This window comes from Neomonachus schauinslandi, chromosome 14 (genome assembly GCF_002201575.2).
Source record: "Neomonachus schauinslandi chromosome 14, ASM220157v2, whole genome shotgun sequence".
Lineage (NCBI taxonomy): Eukaryota > Metazoa > Chordata > Mammalia > Carnivora > Phocidae > Neomonachus > Neomonachus schauinslandi.
The window spans coordinates 19,499,654-19,519,986 of NC_058416.1; the positions used below are offsets into that span (position 1 = coordinate 19,499,654).

A 20,333-nucleotide genomic window follows, 5' to 3' on the forward strand; every position below is an offset into this window, starting at 1 on the left:
CGGGGCCTGCGAACAGCCCCAACCTCACGAGCCCTTACGGTTCGGCCCCACTCGCGACACCAGACGGAGCCCCGCCACCCGCCTCCGCTCCCGGAGGAGGCGTGGCCCGCACGCGCCGCCATCTTGGGTGCCTCTCTAGGCTCTCTGTTTACTACTCTATGGCCGCTCGCTCCCGCCCCGCCCCTCCCCAGTCATTGTCTGGAGGAGCAGCCGCGGCCGCAGCGCCTTCTCTTTATAAGCCCGCAGTGCCCGGATGTGAATGGATTACAATGTATCTTTCAGGGAAACCTATTATTATCAATGTGACTCCGCGGGGGAGTCAATGGTGATGATGATGAGGAGGAGGAGGATGATGATGATGAGACACCTCTAAACTTGGAACAAGTTTAAGACTTTATAAGAGGAGAAGAAAAAAAACCCACCAACAAGATTTGTTTGAGGAAAAATTCTAACTATCCTGTATTGATATTTTTTTATAAACAATAAGAAAAAGTTGTTGGATTTTTTTTTTTTAATGGTTTCTTTTTTGGGGGAGGGAATTTTGTTGCAGTTTTATGGTGGAAAATGCAAAAACCAGAGCCAGGTGCATAATCTTGTATTCTGTGGATATCCCTGGAGCAGAACTGAGTACCAGTTAAAATACTTTTTTGGGGGATACACATGTGAGATACTAAGTACTTGCAGAAGATTTTTGTCTTTCTTTTTAAAGTCACTTTCCTTGGAATATTGTGAGCATATTTGTGGCCATTTAAGGTAACGTTACAATTTGCTGTCAGAGTAAACTGTTTGTAATTGAATTTAATTTTTAAAATGTCGATCCCAATGTTTTATTAAAACAAAAGGAACAACCTATTAAATAATTGCCAATGGGAAAAAGTGTATGCATGCATTTTGTGTATGTACTTGCACATCTAGCAATTACAGGGTTTCAGGAATGTGTATTTTAACACACGTTAAAATAGCGTATGTTGCATATACTGGATAAAGCACGCTTGTTATTACGAAACGATAGAATTATGAAGCTTAATTTTAATCCTAAAAAGTGATGTGAAAAAGTATGTTTTAAGAGCATGCAAGGCCTGTAATGGTAAATGTTGAATTCAAAACTTACAGTGCTGGCGAACGGGGACTTAGCGTGGCTAGGAACTCAAGTGTAAAAACAAAACAACATCCACCCTCAAAAATTGCCTTTTTTTTTTTTTTTTTGGCGAAGTTTGCAGCTATACTAATCTGTGACTTAAAAGGGAGGGGAAAGAAAGTATGCAATTTAGGTTTCGCCCCCAATGCAAAACTACCGAAATGAAAATCTCCCCAGCAAAATGTGGCTTGGTTTATATATGGAAAAGAAAAATATTGTTCCTCTTGGCAAAGTCTTTTTGCATCACGTGTATTTGCAGCCTAGTATAAACTTGCTTTGCTGTGTGTGGATGTGTGAGTGAGAGGGAACGAGAGTCAGAGAAAGAAAGAAGTGAGGGGATGTAAACTCGAATAAATTTCAAAGTGCCTCCGATGGATGAAACGGGCAAAAACTGAACTGTTCAGGCTTCAGATTGTAACTGACGATCTGAGGGAAAATGAGGTGCTCGATGAATTTTCGTTTGTATTTTTTTTGCGAGGCGGGGGAGGTGTTGAGATTTTTTTCTGGGGGGGGTGCATCCCAGCCAGCCCGACCCGAGTGAGCCGCGTCTCCCCGCCGGAGCCCCCCCACCCATTTCTTTGCTGAACTTGCAATTCCGTGCGCCTCGGCGTGTTTCCCCCTCCCCCCTTCCCTCGTCCCCTCCCCTCCCGGGAGAAGAGAGTTGGTGTTAAGAGTCAGGGATCTTGGCTGTGTGTCTGCGGATCTGTAGTGGCGGCGGCGGCGGCGGCGGCGGCGGCGGGGAAGGAGCAGGAGCGGGCGCGGGCGCAGGAGGAGGAGGTGGTGGTGGTGGAGGCAGTGGTTAGACATGAACGCCGCCTCGGCGCCGGCGGTGCACGGAGAGCCCCTTCTCGCGCGCGGGCGGTAGGTACCGGCGCCGGCGGGGCTCGGCGGGCTGATGCGCCAGGCGGCGCGGGGCTGGCTGGGGCTCGGCGGCTCCGCACGCGGCTCCGCGCCTCCGGAGCCGCGGGCTCCCGGCTCCCGGCGCTCCCAGAAGAGACACCCCTTCCCCTCCCGCGCCTCTTCCCTCCCCCTCATCTCTACCCCCCCGCCCCCCCCAGCAATGCCACTTGGAGGAACCGATGACTTTGCCAAGGGCCTGACTTTAATTTTTACAACCCTTTCTTTCACAAATTAGGGTGCTGGACAATTACAGGACCCGACCCTCCACTCTGCTCCCCCCTTTCGCCGACCCTGTCACCCCTCCCCCTTTGGACGTGTTTTCACTCCAGAGACGCTCATCTTTAATTTCTTTATAGCTACTTTGAAATGCAGAGTGGAGTGGTGTGTGTGCGTGTGTGTGCGTGTGTGTGAGTGTGTGTGTGTGTGTGAGGGGGGTGGGGTGGAGGGTGGGGGGAAAGTTGAGACCGGATCGTTCTGAGTAGTTTCTCTTTTCTCTGTGATCCATTCATTTCTCTACCTCCTGTTGCATAAAATGATGCGCTGAAGAGCGGCTTTTTTTTTTTTCCTTCCCGGATTTGGTTTTATAGTGGATGTTACCAGTTTTGATCGTCTCTTTGGAAATACAATATCAATATCGCTTTTTTTTTTTTTTTTTTTTTTTTCTCCTTTTCCCTTTTAAAAAAAAAAAAAAAAAAACCAACAAACTCTCCCATCCCTCCCTCCTTTCCACCTTAATCCCGCCCGCCCCCACATCCCCACCCCCAACCCCCCAGTCTCCAAAAATCCGATTGTGTTTTCTCCAAGGATTGGGACTGGATTTTCTGATTGCGGTTATTTCCATGTTTCTAGGTTTGTGTGATTTTGCTAAAATGCATCACCAACAGCGAATGGCTGCCTTAGGGACGGACAAAGAGCTGAGTGATTTACTGGATTTCAGTGCGGTAAGAAAGAACGGTGGAAACTAACAACAGCTGTGAAACAAAACAAAACAAAACAAAAAGCCCAAACACTTCAGCTAGAAACCAATAGTAGTCTAAAGGACGGGAATAATTTTTAATTGGCTGAATCCTTGGCAAACATGAAGGTCTTTTTGATAAGTTTTTAACTACAATTTTTGGGTGTGATGGACGATTCAGGCTTCCCCCCCCCCCCCGAGTGTAATTACTTGCCTTGAATTCCCTACCCACTGGACCTCCAAAATAATGGAATCTCACCCCAAATGAAAGGACAAACAGACAACCCTAAAACTTAGCCTTATCTGAACATGAGAGTACTTATACTTTGCGCACTACTCGTTTGATTTGATTTGATTTGATTTTTTTTTTCTGGAAATGGAAAAGAGAAAATAGGAGACCCAGTCGTCTCTTAAAGTTTTAAATTGATGATGCTTTGGGTTCGTAGGACCTGTAGTCCTCTTGGTTCCATCTTTTCCTAGGATTCTGAGAACTCGTATATGTGTGCTGAGCATCAGACAGTCTCTAGAATCCTTTAGACTGTCTTGGTAAATGTCACAGTCGTGAGATCAGCACAAAGCAAAACTTACACACTTGTGGAGTTTTACGGCTTGTAGTTGGTCCCTCTCCATCCCTTTGCCTCCCCCTTTCCCCAAACCAAGTCCCAGACCTGTCAGGGGAATTAATTCCTTTTTAATGCCAGATGAGTTTGGTGTAAGATGCATTTGCAAAGCAAAATAAAAAGAATCCACAAAACACACAAATAAAATCCAAACCGCCTTCTAAGCGGGGCTCTTTGATGTTGCTGCCGCCGCCGCCGCCGCTGCTGCTGGTGCTGCTGGTGCTGCTGGTGCTGCCGCCGCCGCCGCCGCCGCCGCCGCCGCCGCCGCCGCCCCCCGCCGCCGCTGCCGCTGCTGCTCTTCTGGACCTTCTTCTGGAGAAATGGCTTTCGGAAGTTTTGCCAGGAAACGTAGCCCTAGGCAGCTCTGTAGCCCCCTTTCTGCTTGCTGCACTTTCTCCATTCGTTCCTTTGCTTTTTGCAGGCTCTGACTCAGGGAAGGTGCGCATTATCCACTAGATACGTCGAAGAAGAGGGAAACCAATTAGGGTCGAAATAAATGCTGGAGAGAGAGAGAGAGAGAGAGTGAGAGAGGGAGAGAGAGAGAGTGTGAGAGAGTGAGAGAGAGAGAGAGAGAGTCTTGCTACAAATTGCTCTCATGTTAGAGGCGAAATGAGAATTTAGTGCAGGTGGCACTTTTCTATTTATTTGGGTTCACATATGACAGGCAAATCCTATACGGGATGGAAATGGACATTGCCACGTTTATGGCCAAGGTTTTCAATATAAAACAAACAACTTTGTTCTTCTCCTTTGTAAAACTAGTGTTTTCTAGAGAGGCCGCTGCCCTCCAGCTTGAATCCCGATAACACTATGGGGACTGTGTTTGTTTAAAGTGTAGCAGTCTTGCCTAGTGCTGGCAATCGAAGGAACCTGAGGAAAAAGAAAGGACAGAGTGGTAAAGGGGGGGGGGGTGACTGGTAATGTTATGCTTGTTTTAGTTTTAAGTTGGATGGTGATGTATTTTACTCAAATGAACCCTTAGCATAAACTCTTAAGCTATTTGGTAAGAGTATGAAAGATCTTTGACAAACTCTGAAGGCACAAATGTCTTCTTTTTGACAATAATATTTCTTTGTTTCTTGTAGATGTTTTCACCTCCTGTGAGCAGTGGGAAAAATGGACCAACTTCTTTGGCGAGTGGACATTTTACTGGCTCAAGTATGTAAATTCTTTTCTTAGCGTGTAGTTAAATGTTCTTAGCTGTTTATTCACTCGTTGTGTATTTTTGGCTCTGTTGAAGTGTTTTGAAAAAGTCATTGAAATTTTAGCTTGTAATGATATGGTTATTTCATTAGCCATCAGTAGAATAACTTACACAAAATGTTATCTTTTGCAAAATTAAAATTAGGCCTTTTTATCAATCAAGGAAACTGTCTCAGAATTCCATTACTTAATTTAAAAGCAATTTTCTAATGCAGTTGTAATCAAACACGTGAAGATAAGGCCAGTGTTGACATGGGGAAAATGAATTTATTTCCCTATTTGAAAATAGAGGGAAAAATCTAACTTTCAAAAAAAGGGAAAATCCCTTGTAAATAATATTAATTATTAGGTACTATGTATAATTAACCCTGTTAAAGAAGTGAGCACTTAACTTTGCAGATGAATGCTGCATTGTAAACCATAGCTGTAAATAGAAAGCCTCTTGCTCTCTAAGAGCAAAATATGAATTCATTTATCTTTAAAATATTCTTTTTGGTGTTTTAGCTATTTTTTTCCCTAAGCATTTCCTTGTGCAGTGAATTTTTGCTATATTTAAAGTTGCAAATTTGGAAGGACTTTTACATTTTATAAATGAAAGGTCTTTGGGTGATGCTTAAAAAAAGACGTTAGCGCTATTCACAAAGGGATCTGTGTGCGCAGTGATTATCTGGCATCTAAGGAGGAGTTTTAATAGGGGACTCCCTGAAGGTCTCTTATTAAAGTGAAAACTGAAAATATGATATTCACTTAAAATGGCGGGTTTTTTTTTTTTTTTTTTGTCTAGTGAATTTCATATGGGAAGGAGGCATACATGGTTGCCTGCTATCCTTTAGGTTTAAGGCTTAAATCCATTTATGCTTTTTAAGCAGCTGTAGTATTTTGGGAGTTCTGGCAGTGGTAAATAACAGTACATTAGACAGAATACCATTCTTAAGTCAGACTGGTAAATGTTGACATCTTTTAGCTGTGAGATGCCAGTGGAACTTTCTATTAACTATTGAATATAATTTCACATCTCTTAATTTTCATCTGATGCTCTGGCAATGAAAGAAATCTGTTCACCTTTGTGATTTGTATAATTGGTATGCTTCTATAAAATTAGTGGCTTTTAAAAGTTGCTCATTTCCAAATAAGTTACTTCTCCTTTTTCTGGCCCCCATAAGACTAAGTTAAATCTCTATAATTTGATTTATAGTAATAGAGAATATAAGATGCTTCCTATAGATCTATTTTATCTTTTAAATTTTGGGGTTCACTTTGATTAAAAGTACTACTGACCATATATTTGTGTTTTGCTGTCCTGGACCCTGTTATATTTTCCATTTCGGGACTTAACATTTTTTTGTTGTCTTAGTATTATATCTTCCGAATTTTGGTGTTGTATTCTCTACACAACTTTGAAGTGAAGATCGGTACAAGTATCTCTTGTGGACAAATTAATTTTTCATGTTAGACAGTATCAAAACAGGTACCAACTTTATCTCTGACAGTAATTTTCTTCATGATTTTACTTAAGAAAATATGTATTCAGCTTAAATCTAAAAGTAGATTATGTCAGAAAGGCCCAGAGATAGACTGCTTTCAAAGTGCAAAAAACTCTTTTGCACTCTGTGAAAACTGACACATTTGGAATAACTTAAGTGTATCAGTTTAGGTATGGTTTAATAAAGTAAAGTGATTTAGAAGCATGAAATTGTGTTACATTTAAAAAGACAACTGTGCATCTGGTCCCTTTTCTGTGTTCACATTTAAATAAAGTCCTTGCTATGATGTTTAAGTGTTTACAGAGAGTACAGGCTGGATAAGTATGAATATGTATTAATGCATTTTAGTAAGTGATTATATATTGAACTTACACAGTTCTTAAGATAAATACACACACACACGCACAAGCACACACACACACACGCATAATCCTAGAAGAGACTTCATCCTTAGCAATACGTGTTAATGATATTTCTAATGAAGATGCTGTGATTATTTTAAGGTGTTGAACTTTAAGTTACAATGTACCACAGTTGCAGTTTTCAGGCCCCAATGTTTACTTGTAAAGGTAAAAAAGTGTTGCGGCTATTTTGTTCTGGCAGCTGGATTGAAAATGCAGGGTATTCATCCAATGCAGTATGATGGTGACTATAATATATGGAGTACAGATTGTAGTGTTGGTTTTTCTCATCTATTCAAGACATATTTGAACACAGGGCTATTAGTGAAAAAAATGGCTTATATTTCCACTCTACAACAAAGATAAATCTCTTTTAAAGAATATCAAATAGAAAAATCAGGAAAACTACACTTTGCCCATTAACTGGAAGGATGAGCTAGGAAACTTTGGACAGAGAAATAATTTTCTAAATTTACTAAAGGTTAATATCCGTTGTCTTGAGTGGGTTCAGATGTCCCTTTCATGGGTAGCTTTGAAACATGGGTCTAAGAAAAAAAGACCCAAAGTATAAGTAAGTAAACTATTCATATTTGCAAAACCAGCCATATTTCTTCAAAGTGAGGCATGGTGATATTTCATGCTTAAAGTTCCCAATAGCCTTTGAGTCGATTAATATAGGATGCTCCATCATGATTTGCAATGTGGGAATGAAAATGAAGTGTGGCCATATTTCCTTTAATCTTTCATTTCACCAACATGGTTTTCCCTACCACCTTAAGAAATGGTGAGGCTGCTAGGGAGAATGGAATGTAACCTGAGCTACAGCCTGACATTCCCAGGGAGCATTTTTCACATGAAAGGCTTTTGTCAACCCAGGAAAGGACCAGCAGTTTTTGTTTGATGTTTGCAGGTGTTCAGCAGAGAGCACTAAAACAATTCAGCCATGATGGTTCAGAGCTTCGATGACCTTAACAGAATGAATTGGTGGGCTCTGGAATTATTTTTAAGAAATAGTTGTAACCTATATGGTAACTTATACAAAGGGATTTAATAACCGTTATATCATTGATCTTAAAACAAACTAAAAGCATACATATGCCTGGATGATTGGAAAATATTCTTGTTAAAAAGTAGGGTGGCAAAGTCACCAAAAGAAAAAAAAATGCACCTACAGTCTATAATTTATTGATGAACGGGGGTTAATTTTCTATTATAACAAAAATGCAGTTTATTTGGTTACCTTTGAGTGTTTTACGAGCAAAAGAGAAACATACTAGCTTTGGCATCTTCTTAAAAAGTAGTTTTCAAGTTGGGCCACTAAAATGATCTATACTCAAGAACAGCCCTGGTCACATCTGTTACATGTATTTACAGTTCGTCTGTGATGGATACTACATCTTCCTCTCTTAGTTTAAAAGTTGAGCTTTTTTCCTCTGTAACTGTTTAGTTTTACTTAGGTGTTCAGTGTTTGTTAAAGATTGCCAAATGAATGGGTGTTTGAACAATTAAGAGCAGCAGTAAAATGCACCACATCCCTGTCGTGGTCATTTTTGGAAGAGGAGAAACATTTTTTGATGTTCATACAGGTTAGTTAACCTCTATCCACATAACACACCAAAATGACACATCAATTTAGTAAATTCAGGGAGAAAAAAAATTGATCCAACGGGTGCTTTTTGTATCACAGAGAAAATTCAAATGGTCAGCATCCTGAATTAATTTCTGTCCGTAACAGTTTGAGTTCATGGTTATGGTGTGAAAAAAAAAAATCGATCTCTCCTTAAAGGCATTTGTTGAGTAGAGTCATTTAATTGTGTATGTGTGTATATTTGTATGTATGTGTGTGTTTTCAAACAGCCTTGCTATTGTAGTACAATTCACAATGGTGGTTTGGCTTTTTTTTGTAAGGAGCAGAGTAATTTACTAGGTTTAAAAATAAGTCAAGTGGCATTAAACCCATTATATTAGAATCATAGAATTTTGGAGATAGCAACCCCTTAGGAGTAGACCACCCAGTGCCTTCCTTGTAAAGCAAAAACTGAGGTTCTAACCTGTGCCTTTATTTGCTATTCTAAAAAACAAGTTTTGATTTGCTAATTCTTTATGGCTCTACACATCCTTTATGGGAATGACTCTGGTTTCACTACTGTGTTTTTCTATAATTTGTGTTGCATAATAGGGTATAGGATGTGTGTACTGATACTCCTTCTGCATGTGCCCTTTGAATGCTTTTTAAGGTTTAGAACTGTGTTTTGGATTATTGATCATTCTCTTTTACCTGACCTCCCCTGTGACCATTTGCAAGATACTAGATTGAGTAATAGGGTATGGATGGGCATGACACTGACAAAATAAAGTGCTTCTTAATATGTCAAGTGGCGCACTGTGCACCTTATATTTATTGTATTTTTTGAATCCTCACAAGAACCACGAGGTGCAAGGATTACCATGCTCAATTCATAGATGAGGAAACTGAGATTCAGAGATGTTCAATGACATGCCCTTAAGGGCAGCCAGTAATAAATTAGGTTTTAAAGCCAGGTCTGCCTAACTCAGTGTCCTTTTCACACTGCACACATAGTCTGATATAGATTATTTTTCAAGATTATGTAGATATAAGAATATATTATTGAGGCTTGGCATGTAATATTATTCCTGATCTTTAGAGTAGATAAGCACTTTTTAAAAACATATTTAAGATAATGATATAAACCATGATATTTTTCCTGCCTTAGTATCCAGATAAGCTGGCTTTCTAATTTATGTTGGATTGCAGTGTAACTTAGTCTGTCTCCCTATTATCATCATTATTATTATTATTATGAGGACAATATAGTAGATCTTTTGAAAGTTGTGCTTTCATTCTGTTGTGAATAGACAGTCTGCATGGGTGCCCACGAAAATACTTAGTTTTCAGTTATTTTTATGTACCTCATCAAACCAAAAGTTGAGGTAACCGAGCCTGCTCTGTTAATATCTAAAAAAATAAAGATTTACTATTTTTAACTGTAAAAAAAAGTTTTGCAGTTCATTGTTAGATCTTTGAAACTTAATATTCAAGAAAAATAATCCTAAACTCCATCTGCATCACTAAAATAAGCAGTTTTGAAGTTTTGATGTGTCTATTACCAGACATGTGCTTAAAATGTTACATTTTCTAAATTCAGAAGGAAGAAGCAGTACTCTATTTGACACTGACTTAAGTAAATAAAATGCATTAAACAAGCGTGGGGATCCAAGATCTGTTGAGACAGAAATGCTTAACATTTTTGACAGCATCAGCAAATTATCTTTACCCTACTATTGTAATGAGAAAATCACTTAAATAACAGATGAACAGCTAAGTCACATAAACATATATAATAGAACTATGTAATGAAAGTTTATGCTGTTAATTGCTCGAATCTGTCTTAAATGCTTAGAATCATGGAGCAGTAAAGACTGTCATATAAACAGTTTTGTTTTGAGCTTAAAATTATTCCTTTTTGCTTTCATCTGCTATGATAAACAAAGTAATTTTGTAAGCTTTACAGATCAAACATTTACTCCTAATGGTAAACTACATTTTATATTGGAAGTTTGCAACCTCGCCCAAGGCATAGAGTTGAGTCCTGGTGGCCCCAGGCCTGTGATTTTCAACGTTTAGTATTATGATGCTATTTAGATCTGTTCCCATAAGCCAAGATAACAGATCTCAAGTTGCCTAATAAGGAACATGGTGTGTTTTGAAATGTTCTTCAGTTTACAAGTCTTGAACCAAAATGTTCTTGGCCAAACCTTTAGAATATAAATCTATATGTTGAGTAAGTCAGATCTTGCATAGAAACAGCATCAAAATGAAGTTACGTAGGAACAGAAAAAAATCCCCCCTTTCTTATTTTTTTATTTTTATGAGCTATATTTTATGATCAGGTGTTAGTCCAAGTTAGATAGCACGAAGTATTAGAGAAAGTAAAGCACATCATAGGGCTGTGTTTTTTTTTTAAAGGTTATTTATGTCAATGGTTTCTTATTACTCTGAATGACATTTTCAAAATTGACCACCACATTTATAAACTTACACTTGGGTTATCCATTTTCTAAATCTGTGAGCCCATTTAGACTCAACGGTGAGTTTGCACATGAGTTTTAGGTGGATACTTTTGAACCATATGCCTCTTAATGCTTATGAGAGAGACGTTTGAGAGGTGCTCATCTAATCTTTAGAGAAGATTGGTTGACGCTTTGTTATAAGCAATATATGTACTATTTTTTTAGTGTCCGACTCATAGGAATAGCAAAAGTGTTGAAAAAGGCTGTCATGTTTACTTTCATTTCCAAAATAAATAAAGGCCCAGTTAATCAGCATATCAAATACCCAGGTGTGCTTAAAATCAGTTTATATGGATGAATTTCAGGACCGTAAGAAAGTATTTTATTTAAAGGTGCAGCCACAAGATTGTTCAAATGGATGCTTTTGTACTTTTGTGTGACAATTAACATTTAATGAATGACTTTCTAGACTGTCATTGGTGGTAATTACTATATGTAGTTTAATAACTGCAATCCATTGTTGGATGTGCCCGTATTGATTTGTTTTGCAAACAACTCTTCACATGTTCAGCAGTATTTGTACATTACTTTTTAAAGAACCTGTTTCATTTGCTGATTGCCTCTAAAAATTTTAGCTTACAAATTCTCATGTACTAAAATGCCTCTTTGATCAGAGTCATTTTAATTGATTTAAAAATTCATCAGCTTTTCAGCTATAAAATTTTTGTATTAGATTCTCAGGGAATCTCAAAGGAACTGTACAATATTGATTGTAAAATAATTTATAGAAATTTATATTTCTAAGAGACTTTAGAGTTGCTCTGTTATTTTTTAGGTAAAGAGCCAAGGTTTGGGAGGATTAAATGTCTTTTGCCCAAATCATACAGTTGGTTATTGGTATAATAGGACACAAATGCAGATGTCCTGACCCGCTGGTCAGGGAACCCATGCTGCTTTTAATTAAGGTTTGGACTCAATCCGTTGGTACCAACTGTATGTTTCTTAAGAAGAGGAAAACGTGTATAATCTACCATTTCTGAAAAAAAATAATAAAAATTTAGATTATGAGAGATGGACATCATAATCCGGCTCACTTGTCATCACGTGTTCCAGTTTGGCTAAGGCAGTTGACGAATAACTGTTAAAATGTATTGTGTTATTAAAAATAACAAAGTAAGACCCATGATTAAATATCAGGGCTGTAATTTAATCTCAGGGGTTCTGGTGCTGTTCATAAACCATTTGGCTTTTTTCTGTAACAGATGACGTCAAAATACAGCTTGATTGAATTATGACCCTGGGTTACAGGAGCACCTGCTTATGCCTCCTTACTTCATGGCATGTCAGCATTTCCATTACAAACTTTTTTTTTCTCTGACATTTTTAACTTTAAATAGTTAAACTAGACTGATATTTGGCATATAAACTTTCAGCCCCCTGGGAAAAGACTGTTTTCCCAATAAAACAGAGAAGGTGGTGACAAAGCCCCATTACAGAATACCTTTTAGAATGTTCTTCCTTGCTTTAATCTTCCATTAATTTAAACATTCCCTTTTGAGGTACTTGGCTGAATGGCAGGGCATCCAAATGGAAGGTTTTCAATCTCAAATTTCCCAAGCCAAGACTTAAATACAAGATATTTAGGGACTGTTAAACTAGGAAAAGACCTAGCTTATAGAAAGGAGGATATTGAAATAACAGCTCTGGACACAACCGTTTCATGCTGTGTGAAATGCTGAAGAGCAAGACATGAAAACATGCAAGTTGGTGTACCTTGTCAGTGATTACTTTTATATCCATTTATGATGAGTAAAAATTGATAATGTATGGTTTAGAAAGGTATATTTATTTCTTTCACTATCTGGAGACTTGCAGCATAGCTTCTGTTTTACCCCTCAGGTTTTAATGTGTTGGCAATAGAGAGAGAATGTTGTTTCTATCTAGCTACTTATCTGCCTATCATAGTTCTTATTGATGGTTCATCTAATAGATATTTTTAGTACATGCTATGCTCAAATCCCTGTGTTAGCAATTATAGGATAGAGAGGGACTTATGGGAGATAGGTCCTGCCCTGAGAGGGCATAGATTCTGAAAGGAAAGGATAGAAAACCACATACATAATTAATATTCAGTGTCCAAAAGATAAGTGCCGTTTATGTTGTGAGAGTTTAGACAAATAGAAATGATTTCTTTTGGAGGGAAATGAATAATGAAGGCTTCATGGACAAATCAACTCCGATCCTTGAAGGGGAGGAGAAGCATTTTGACACATGCGGACATTGGGACTGAGCATTTTGTGTCAAGATCCCATGCGAAGCAGGCAAGGAGGAAGCTATTGCAAAGGGTGGATTAAAGAGATCTCCAGAAAGAGAAGCTCTTCAGCTCTGCTGTGGAGTCAGCTCTGGTCTGGACCCCTGCAAGGAATTCCACCTTCAGTGTCCCTACTTTGGAAGACTTTTTCCCTTTCCTGCTTTTAGGATTTCCTTGGGGGTATTAATGATTATAATCCAGTTTCTTCCCAAAGTATGTGTTTTTAATGGTAGAGTCAGGATGGAAATCACAGTTTTTATGTTCCCAGGTCCAGACTCTTCCTGTTACATCATTCAGCAATGGAAATTTTCTTGAGCCAAAATGATAGCTACTGTGGAGAAAATGATTTATTTAACTGAATTCTGGAAATCTCGATTCTTTTGCGGTATTTGCTGCTCAATAGCTGCTTCATATTGACCAAGCAATAGAACCTCAAAGCCTACATCTTAAAGCTGAAAAAAATGCTGTGAAATTTTCCAGTGAACTTCAGTAGGGGTTTTATACCATACTTAACAATACTTTCAGATAATTTTTATTATTATCATCACCATCACCAGTGCCACATCTTTTGGTTCAAAAGCTAGCAGGGAAATGTGATAGTTATTATTGCCATATTATACATTCAGAAATGCATTTAAAAGACATTCTCAAGGATATTGTGATCCTAGCCAAAACTCATATAGTGTTTGTAAAAGCATCATGGAGTGGCCAGATACACCTTTGGTTAAAATCTATCGTAATTATGTCACAAATAGGAAAAAAAAAATAGAAATACCATCCTCTCCTCAAGCATTGATGAGTTCAGATTGAAGTTGTCTTTTTCTCTGTGACATCCAAGTATTTCAGTGTGTAACACATGCTTTCAGTTTCCACAAGGAGCCAAACATTCAAGTGATGGTTGAAATAGGCTTAGGAAGAACTTATTAATGCATGATTGTATTTGCTACATTGTAGAAACAAGAGAGTATTCCGGATCCTTTTTTAAGGAATGTCAGTTATGAACCTATGTATCCCCAAAACTTTTCTTTTACTTTCAAAAATAAGGGATTCATAGTAGAACTATTTTGAAATGCTCTAACTTTAAACTCAGAGAGGAAACGTTTTGGTCATCAGGTGGTAATATTTCAAGACTGACTAAAAAATTTCATACATAACCCACTTTTGTAGTTTTGAAAACAAAGACCAACAGTATCAGTTTCAATCCTCGTTTGAATAATCATTCTTTGTTGTGTGCCTTCTTGAACATCATTATCTACTAACTGGTATCCCAAACCATTGAATGTCTTTCTACTCTTGTGGGCACTGTGATTCTTCGTCTGATTACCTTTAGCCACAAGGTTAATTTTCTTTTGACACCATATTTTCCCCTGATTTTCCTAACCTCTTATTCAATTCATCTCTTCAGCCTATGTAGAATTATTTCTCATACATGGGATGTGCATTTGCACTGTCCCACTTTCATCCTTAGTAATTTTGGTAGCATTGGATAAGGTGAGAAGTATTCTACAATTACTTTAACTGATTTGACTTAAAAAATTCCATTATCGTTTATAAGGGCTGATTGTGTAAAGAATTTCGAGAGCTTTGGAAAGTGAAAGGGATGAATGAATATAATTTTTTTTTCAGTGTGAATGTATTTTACTGGAATAACAATAGAATTATTAAGAATTATTAGCTTTCGTTTACTCATTCATTCATTAATTCAGTAAATGTTTTGGAGAACCAAGACAAATTACAGAGCTAGACTCTGGTGCTGTAAAGAAGAACAAATCTCAATGTTAGCATTGCAATTAGAGCAAGCATGACGTTGCTGTTGTGAGGTGGAATTTCTATACCAATTCGATGAGAAAGGGCTTTAAAAATAAGTGGTGTTGACATACAGAATTAGACTTCTTGAAAAGATACTTTAAAAAATAACTAAGTGCGGACTTCACGTTTCCAACTGCAGCATAGAGATACTGGAATTTGTGTACAAGTGTACTCTACGTGAGTATAAAGAAAGGAGAATGGGTTCCAATGATTAGGGAAATTGGACCTGGGAGAGTATTGTTATGAATGTACTTTCAAACTTAGTACCAGGGATTCTTTGGGAGGCAATGATAATTACATTCCATTTGTCCTTTTTGAGCAGAAATGAGAGTTTTGGATTTATAGATAATGCTCATTTACTTCAAGGGCACTAGATATGCATCATTGTCTTTTTTTATTTTCATGCTTGAATTTTTTAATATTTAGTCTTACAGTTTATGTGCAGTAAAGTTATTCATTTAGTTTTAAAATTAAATGATTATTTATTGAGCATCTACCATGTGTCAGCTACCATGCTGAGTGCTGGAAATAAAATGGTGAGCAAAATAGATCTGTTCCTACATTGCCTAATTGTGGGAGACAGACATTCACTTGAATAATCAACCAAAGAAATATCAAGTTCTACATTTGAGCATTGGGCAAGTTTGCCATAGTGATATTTGACCAAGCTGAGGAGTCGGGAGAAGCTTCCCTGAGGCGGCACACCTGAACTGAGGTCTGAGGGATGGAGGGGTAGTGCAATGGTGAAGCTGGCAGGGTGGAGAGCTGGGCATGGTGGTTGGGGTGGGGGCTAGAGCATGGTCTGAGCAAGGCCAGGGAGAGTGCAGGGGCCAGACCTTGCAAGGCTGAGCAATAGGGTGCCTTTGCAGTGTGCTGCCAGTCAGATTTGTGCCTGGGAACACTCTGGTTGCAGCCTAGAACACAGATCTCAAGGGTAGTCAGTGTGGGTGGCCTGAGGAACCAGTTGTGAGGCTTCAGAGATCCAGATGAGAGATGGTGCTGCTGGTCCTACAGCTTGGGTGGTGCAGTTCAGAGAATTGACTATAGACTTTATTTGATATCTATAACTTTAGCCCATTGGGGAGGGAGCACTCATACTTGGACACTTGCTCTTTTTTGGTGAAACTTTCTATAACTTTAATACTTGAAAATCTATTGCACCTCCTGAAAGGACCTGTGAGACCTAATTCAACTGCCCTGTGATATCCCTGCTTTTTTAGGAACCAAGTACCATAGAAGTGCTTTTTATTTTCCGAGGCAAGTGGTAGATTGATTTTGCAGTTCTCTTGAGAGAGGGTACAGAGGTGGGAGTGGAAGAACCAGGCAAAAGGACTCTTCTTTCTTATTCAGTGGTCATCAATAATTATGTACTATTTAGGCTTCCTGTAGCTTCTGTCCTTATTACCAGTCAACATTATGATGGGTTGGCTAAATCTGTGGAATTCCTTGAAAGCCTGAAGTCAGGTATCAAGTAGCACAAGTGTGAGATGTTGTTGAGTGTCTTTGCTGGTGAACATTAGGAGGGGGGTTTGATTTATATGATACTGTGTCTGAGATTGAAACACTATTATTTGATTGTATTTTGTCTGAGGTGGCCCTTGGGGGAAAATCATCAGTTCGCTTTTGATTAGCAACAAAATGAAGTTTTCCACTTTTACAAGTCCCAGGAAAGAGTCCTCCTCCATCTTTTCTAATGAGGGCCTCCCACTTTTACTCTGACCACCTCATTCTTTCTCTGCCCCCCTCCCTCCATTTTCTCACTAATCTTACTGTTTCCTATTGGGGGTCACCTGTCAAACTAGTATGTTTGTTAGTCCATTTTAGTTAGGAAAAATACCACCATTCTTTTGTTATATTTACTGTTAAAGTTGAAGAAAAAAATAGCCTGTCTTCCCTCCCTCCCTCCCTCCTTCCCTCCCTCCCTCCCTCCCTCCCTCCCTCTCTTCCTTCCTTCCTTCCTTCCTTCCTTCCTTCCTTCCTTCCTTCCTTCCCATCTTTGCTTAAGCCAGCTAGTTAGAATATTAGGGTAATGCTGTGAGTATAGGTTGGATCCTGACTTCAATGCCAGTTAGTAATACTTGGCTCCGTGATCCAAGAGCTCTGTGCCTTCTTCCTCAGAAGGGTGCTGAAAGGAGAGAGTCATGGACCCATCTGCACCAGGTGGATAACTCCTTAGAGCATGTGCCTTGCTGCTGATGAGTTGGTAGGGTAATGTTGATGTAAATGGACAGCACTCATGTGTTGTTCCTGCCCCCTGGAGAATTCCTTCAGCATCTAGGCATGCATTAGCAATTCTCAGTTAAAAAGTAAGAAGAAATATAATTACTTTCCTTTTGGGTTGGGGAGGGCATGCAGATTGCTTTCACAGTATCTGCAGTGCTTTATTTTTTTGGAAAAAAATGGTAGAATATTATGGTTAACAACTCGATGCTTGAAATATTTCATAATTAAAAATAAAACAAAAGTGTAACAAACCAAGCAAAAACTCTTGTTCTCATTCACATTCCCTTCTGAACACCGTCCTCTTTCTTGCCCTCCTTCACAGCAAGAAGTTTTGTCAATTGTTGTCTACACTGGCTACTTCAGAATCCTTTCCACCCATCCCCATTTTATTTTAAGTCTAACACCAACCAAACATTTCAAAACATATTGTATCTTATAATGCTTGACACCTACAAAATAATGCATATAGCATATATAAATTATGAAGTTTCGTGATGAAATGAAATGACCCCCCACTCAACGTAAGAATCAGAACATTTGCCTTTCCTTGTGGGTTCCTTTCTTATCCACATCCCCCTGCCCTCCCTCACAGAGGTAAATATTCTCTTGTTTTTTGTTTTTTAAAAGTAGTTTTATGACATGTATATGCGTTTCTAAATAATAAGTTGTTTGGTTTTACTTGATAGAGGAGTATAAAAATGGTAACATTCTTATACTGTCTTGTGTTACTTTTTTCATCTGGTATTATGTGTTGAAGATTTGTCCATGTTGTTCTATATAGCATTAGTTCATTTCACCGCTGGTGAATATGCCTCAATTTAATTATGCACTTTCTAGTTAATGATTAAGTTAATGAACCTTTGGATTGATTCCCGTTTTTTGGAACTACACACTTTCCTGAACATCTCTTGATGCACTCTTGATCTTGTTTTTTGATATCTGTAGGGTAAATATCTGTGTTGTTGGGCTGTAGAGTTATGCAAATCTTCAAAATGACAAGATAGTGCCAAATTGTTTTCCAGAGTTTGTTACCAATTTACACTCTTTCTAGCAGCTTAAAAGATCACTATTGATGCATATGTCCACCTTTGGTGTTATCAAATGTCTTAATTTGTATCAATCTAGTCAGTATAAGATGTAAAATGTATCTCACTGTGGTCTTAATTTGCATTTCCCTGATAATTAATGAGGTTAAACATCTTATATGTATGTATTTATTTATAATTTGTGTTTGTTCTCCCCTGCAGTCTTACCCCACCCTCAATTTTTTTATTGAGTTGTTTTTTTCCTATTGATTTGTAGGTGTTCTTAATACATTTTTGGATAATAATTATTCTCAGTCATACATGCTGCAAAGACTTCCCCTTATGTTATGACCTATACAGAAAGCCATAAATTTAATGTGTTCATATTACTTTTTTCCTGTGCCTTTTTATGTTTTTTGTCATGGTTGGAAAGTTCATGTCTACTCCAAGGTCATAAAGATATTCCCTTATATTTCTGAAAAGGCTTTCATAGTTTTGACTTTGGCCTTTAAATTTTTAATATAGTTGGGGTTGATTTTGTAGAGTGGGAAGTATGGACCCAATTCTACCATTTCCATAAATGTCTTGATAGCCATTTGTTCTAGAATCATTTATCAAAAACTTCCTCCTTTCCCAAGGCATCCACATGCCACTTCTGTAATATTTTAAGTTTCTACATTCGTAAGCGTCTTCCATTCTGAGTCCTTTATTTTCATCTATTGGTCAATTTGTCTACCCTTGCCTCAGTACCAAATTATCATAAGTTTTATACTACATTTTGGTATCTGATAGGTAAAGTCCTTCTTCCTTCTTTTGTCACACATGTACACATTTTACTTTTGGCTATTGGGGGCTTATGTTCTTCCATAGCATTTTAAAAATAAGCTTATTAAGGTCTCTCATAAGCCTTTTAGGGATTTTATTGAAGTTACATGGAAACTAATGATCAACTTGGACAGCATTAATATATTTTTAACAAGATTATCTCCACTTACGCATCTCTTCATTTCTTTAGGTCTTGTTTGGTATAACAAAATAAGGTTTTAGAATTTTCTCCATGAGGTTTTGTATGTCTTTTCATGATTTATTCTTAGATACCTTATTTTTTGTTATTATTTTTAATGATTTTTTAAAATTAAATGTTCAAATTGTTTGTTGGTGGTATATATAAATGCAGTTGATTTTTGTATATCGATTTTTATATTCAGCTATGTTGCTGACTCTCTTATTAATTCTAAAAATGTCTTTGTCTTTTCTTTAGAGTTTACCTTATAGGTAGTCATATCATGTGCGGATAATGACATTTCCGTTGTTTTTCCTTTGAAACCCCTATATTTGGCTGTTTCCTCCTCCTCCTCTTTTCTTGTCTTACTGAGCTGTCTAGGACCTCAAGTATATTGTTAAGTAGAAACAGCAATAGTGGATATCCTTGTTTTTTCCTGATTTTCCCTGTTGACATTGATGATGGTAGATACTTTATTAAGGAAGTTTCCTTCTATACATTTTCTGCTAAGAGTTTTATCATGAATGGTATTGAGTTTTATCATATGCTTTTCCTACATATTTAAATTATTATTTTTAAATGCCCTTTAATCTGTTTATGTTGTGAGTGACATTTATATTTTTCCCTATGGTAAACCCCTCCTGTATTTTTGGGGTAAAATTAATGATCATGATGTGTTTGCATTACTTTCTTAAAAATAATATTCTGGACTCAGTTTTTTAATAGTTTCTATCTATGCTTATAACTGAGATTGGTATATAATATTTCTTCTCTTATTGTCCTTGTCTAGTTTCGGCTACAAGTTTATATTGACTGTAAAATGAATAGGGGAATATTTCCACTCTTGTCTTCTCTAGAAGAGTCTGTATAAGGTTGAAATCATCTCTTCCTTGAAATATGGTAGAACTTATCTGTATAGCCAACTATCTGAACCTGATGTGAGATTTTAACCACTGTTATAATTTTTAAGTAAAAAGTATTGAGAATGAGAATATTACTTTCTTTTTCAGATAGTTCTAAAATTATATATGTGAAGAAAATTATATATATGATGTATATCATTTTTGTCCATTTCATATAAAGTTTTAAATGGATTGCCATAAAGTTATACATGGTGTTTTCTTATTAGCTTTTTAATCTCTGCTGACCCTATAATTAAGTTTCATTTATCATTCCTGATTTTATTTGTGTTTTCCTTGATCAAGATCACTAGAGGTTTTTCTCATCTA

At 37.7% G+C, this 20,333-nt stretch overlaps 1 protein-coding gene across 2 annotated transcripts in view; it reads left to right on the top strand.

Moving 5' to 3' along the window:
* The first annotated feature begins 241 nt into the window (after positions 1-241).
* TCF4 (transcription factor 4) overlaps positions 242-20,333 on the top strand; it is a 353,017-nt gene continuing 332,925 nt past the window's right edge. Inside the window, exons 1-3 of one of the 2 annotated variants that reach the window (XM_044921065.1) lie at positions 1,916-1,999; positions 2,888-2,979; positions 4,699-4,771. In XM_044921065.1, coding sequence (XP_044777000.1) covers positions 2,908-2,979; positions 4,699-4,771 — 145 coding nt within the window. In that variant the 5' untranslated portion in view covers positions 1,916-1,999; positions 2,888-2,907. Of the gene's footprint in view, positions 754-1,915; positions 2,000-2,887; positions 2,980-4,698; positions 4,772-20,333 lie in introns of those variants that run through there. The other variant, XM_044921066.1, reaches the window with a different exon arrangement.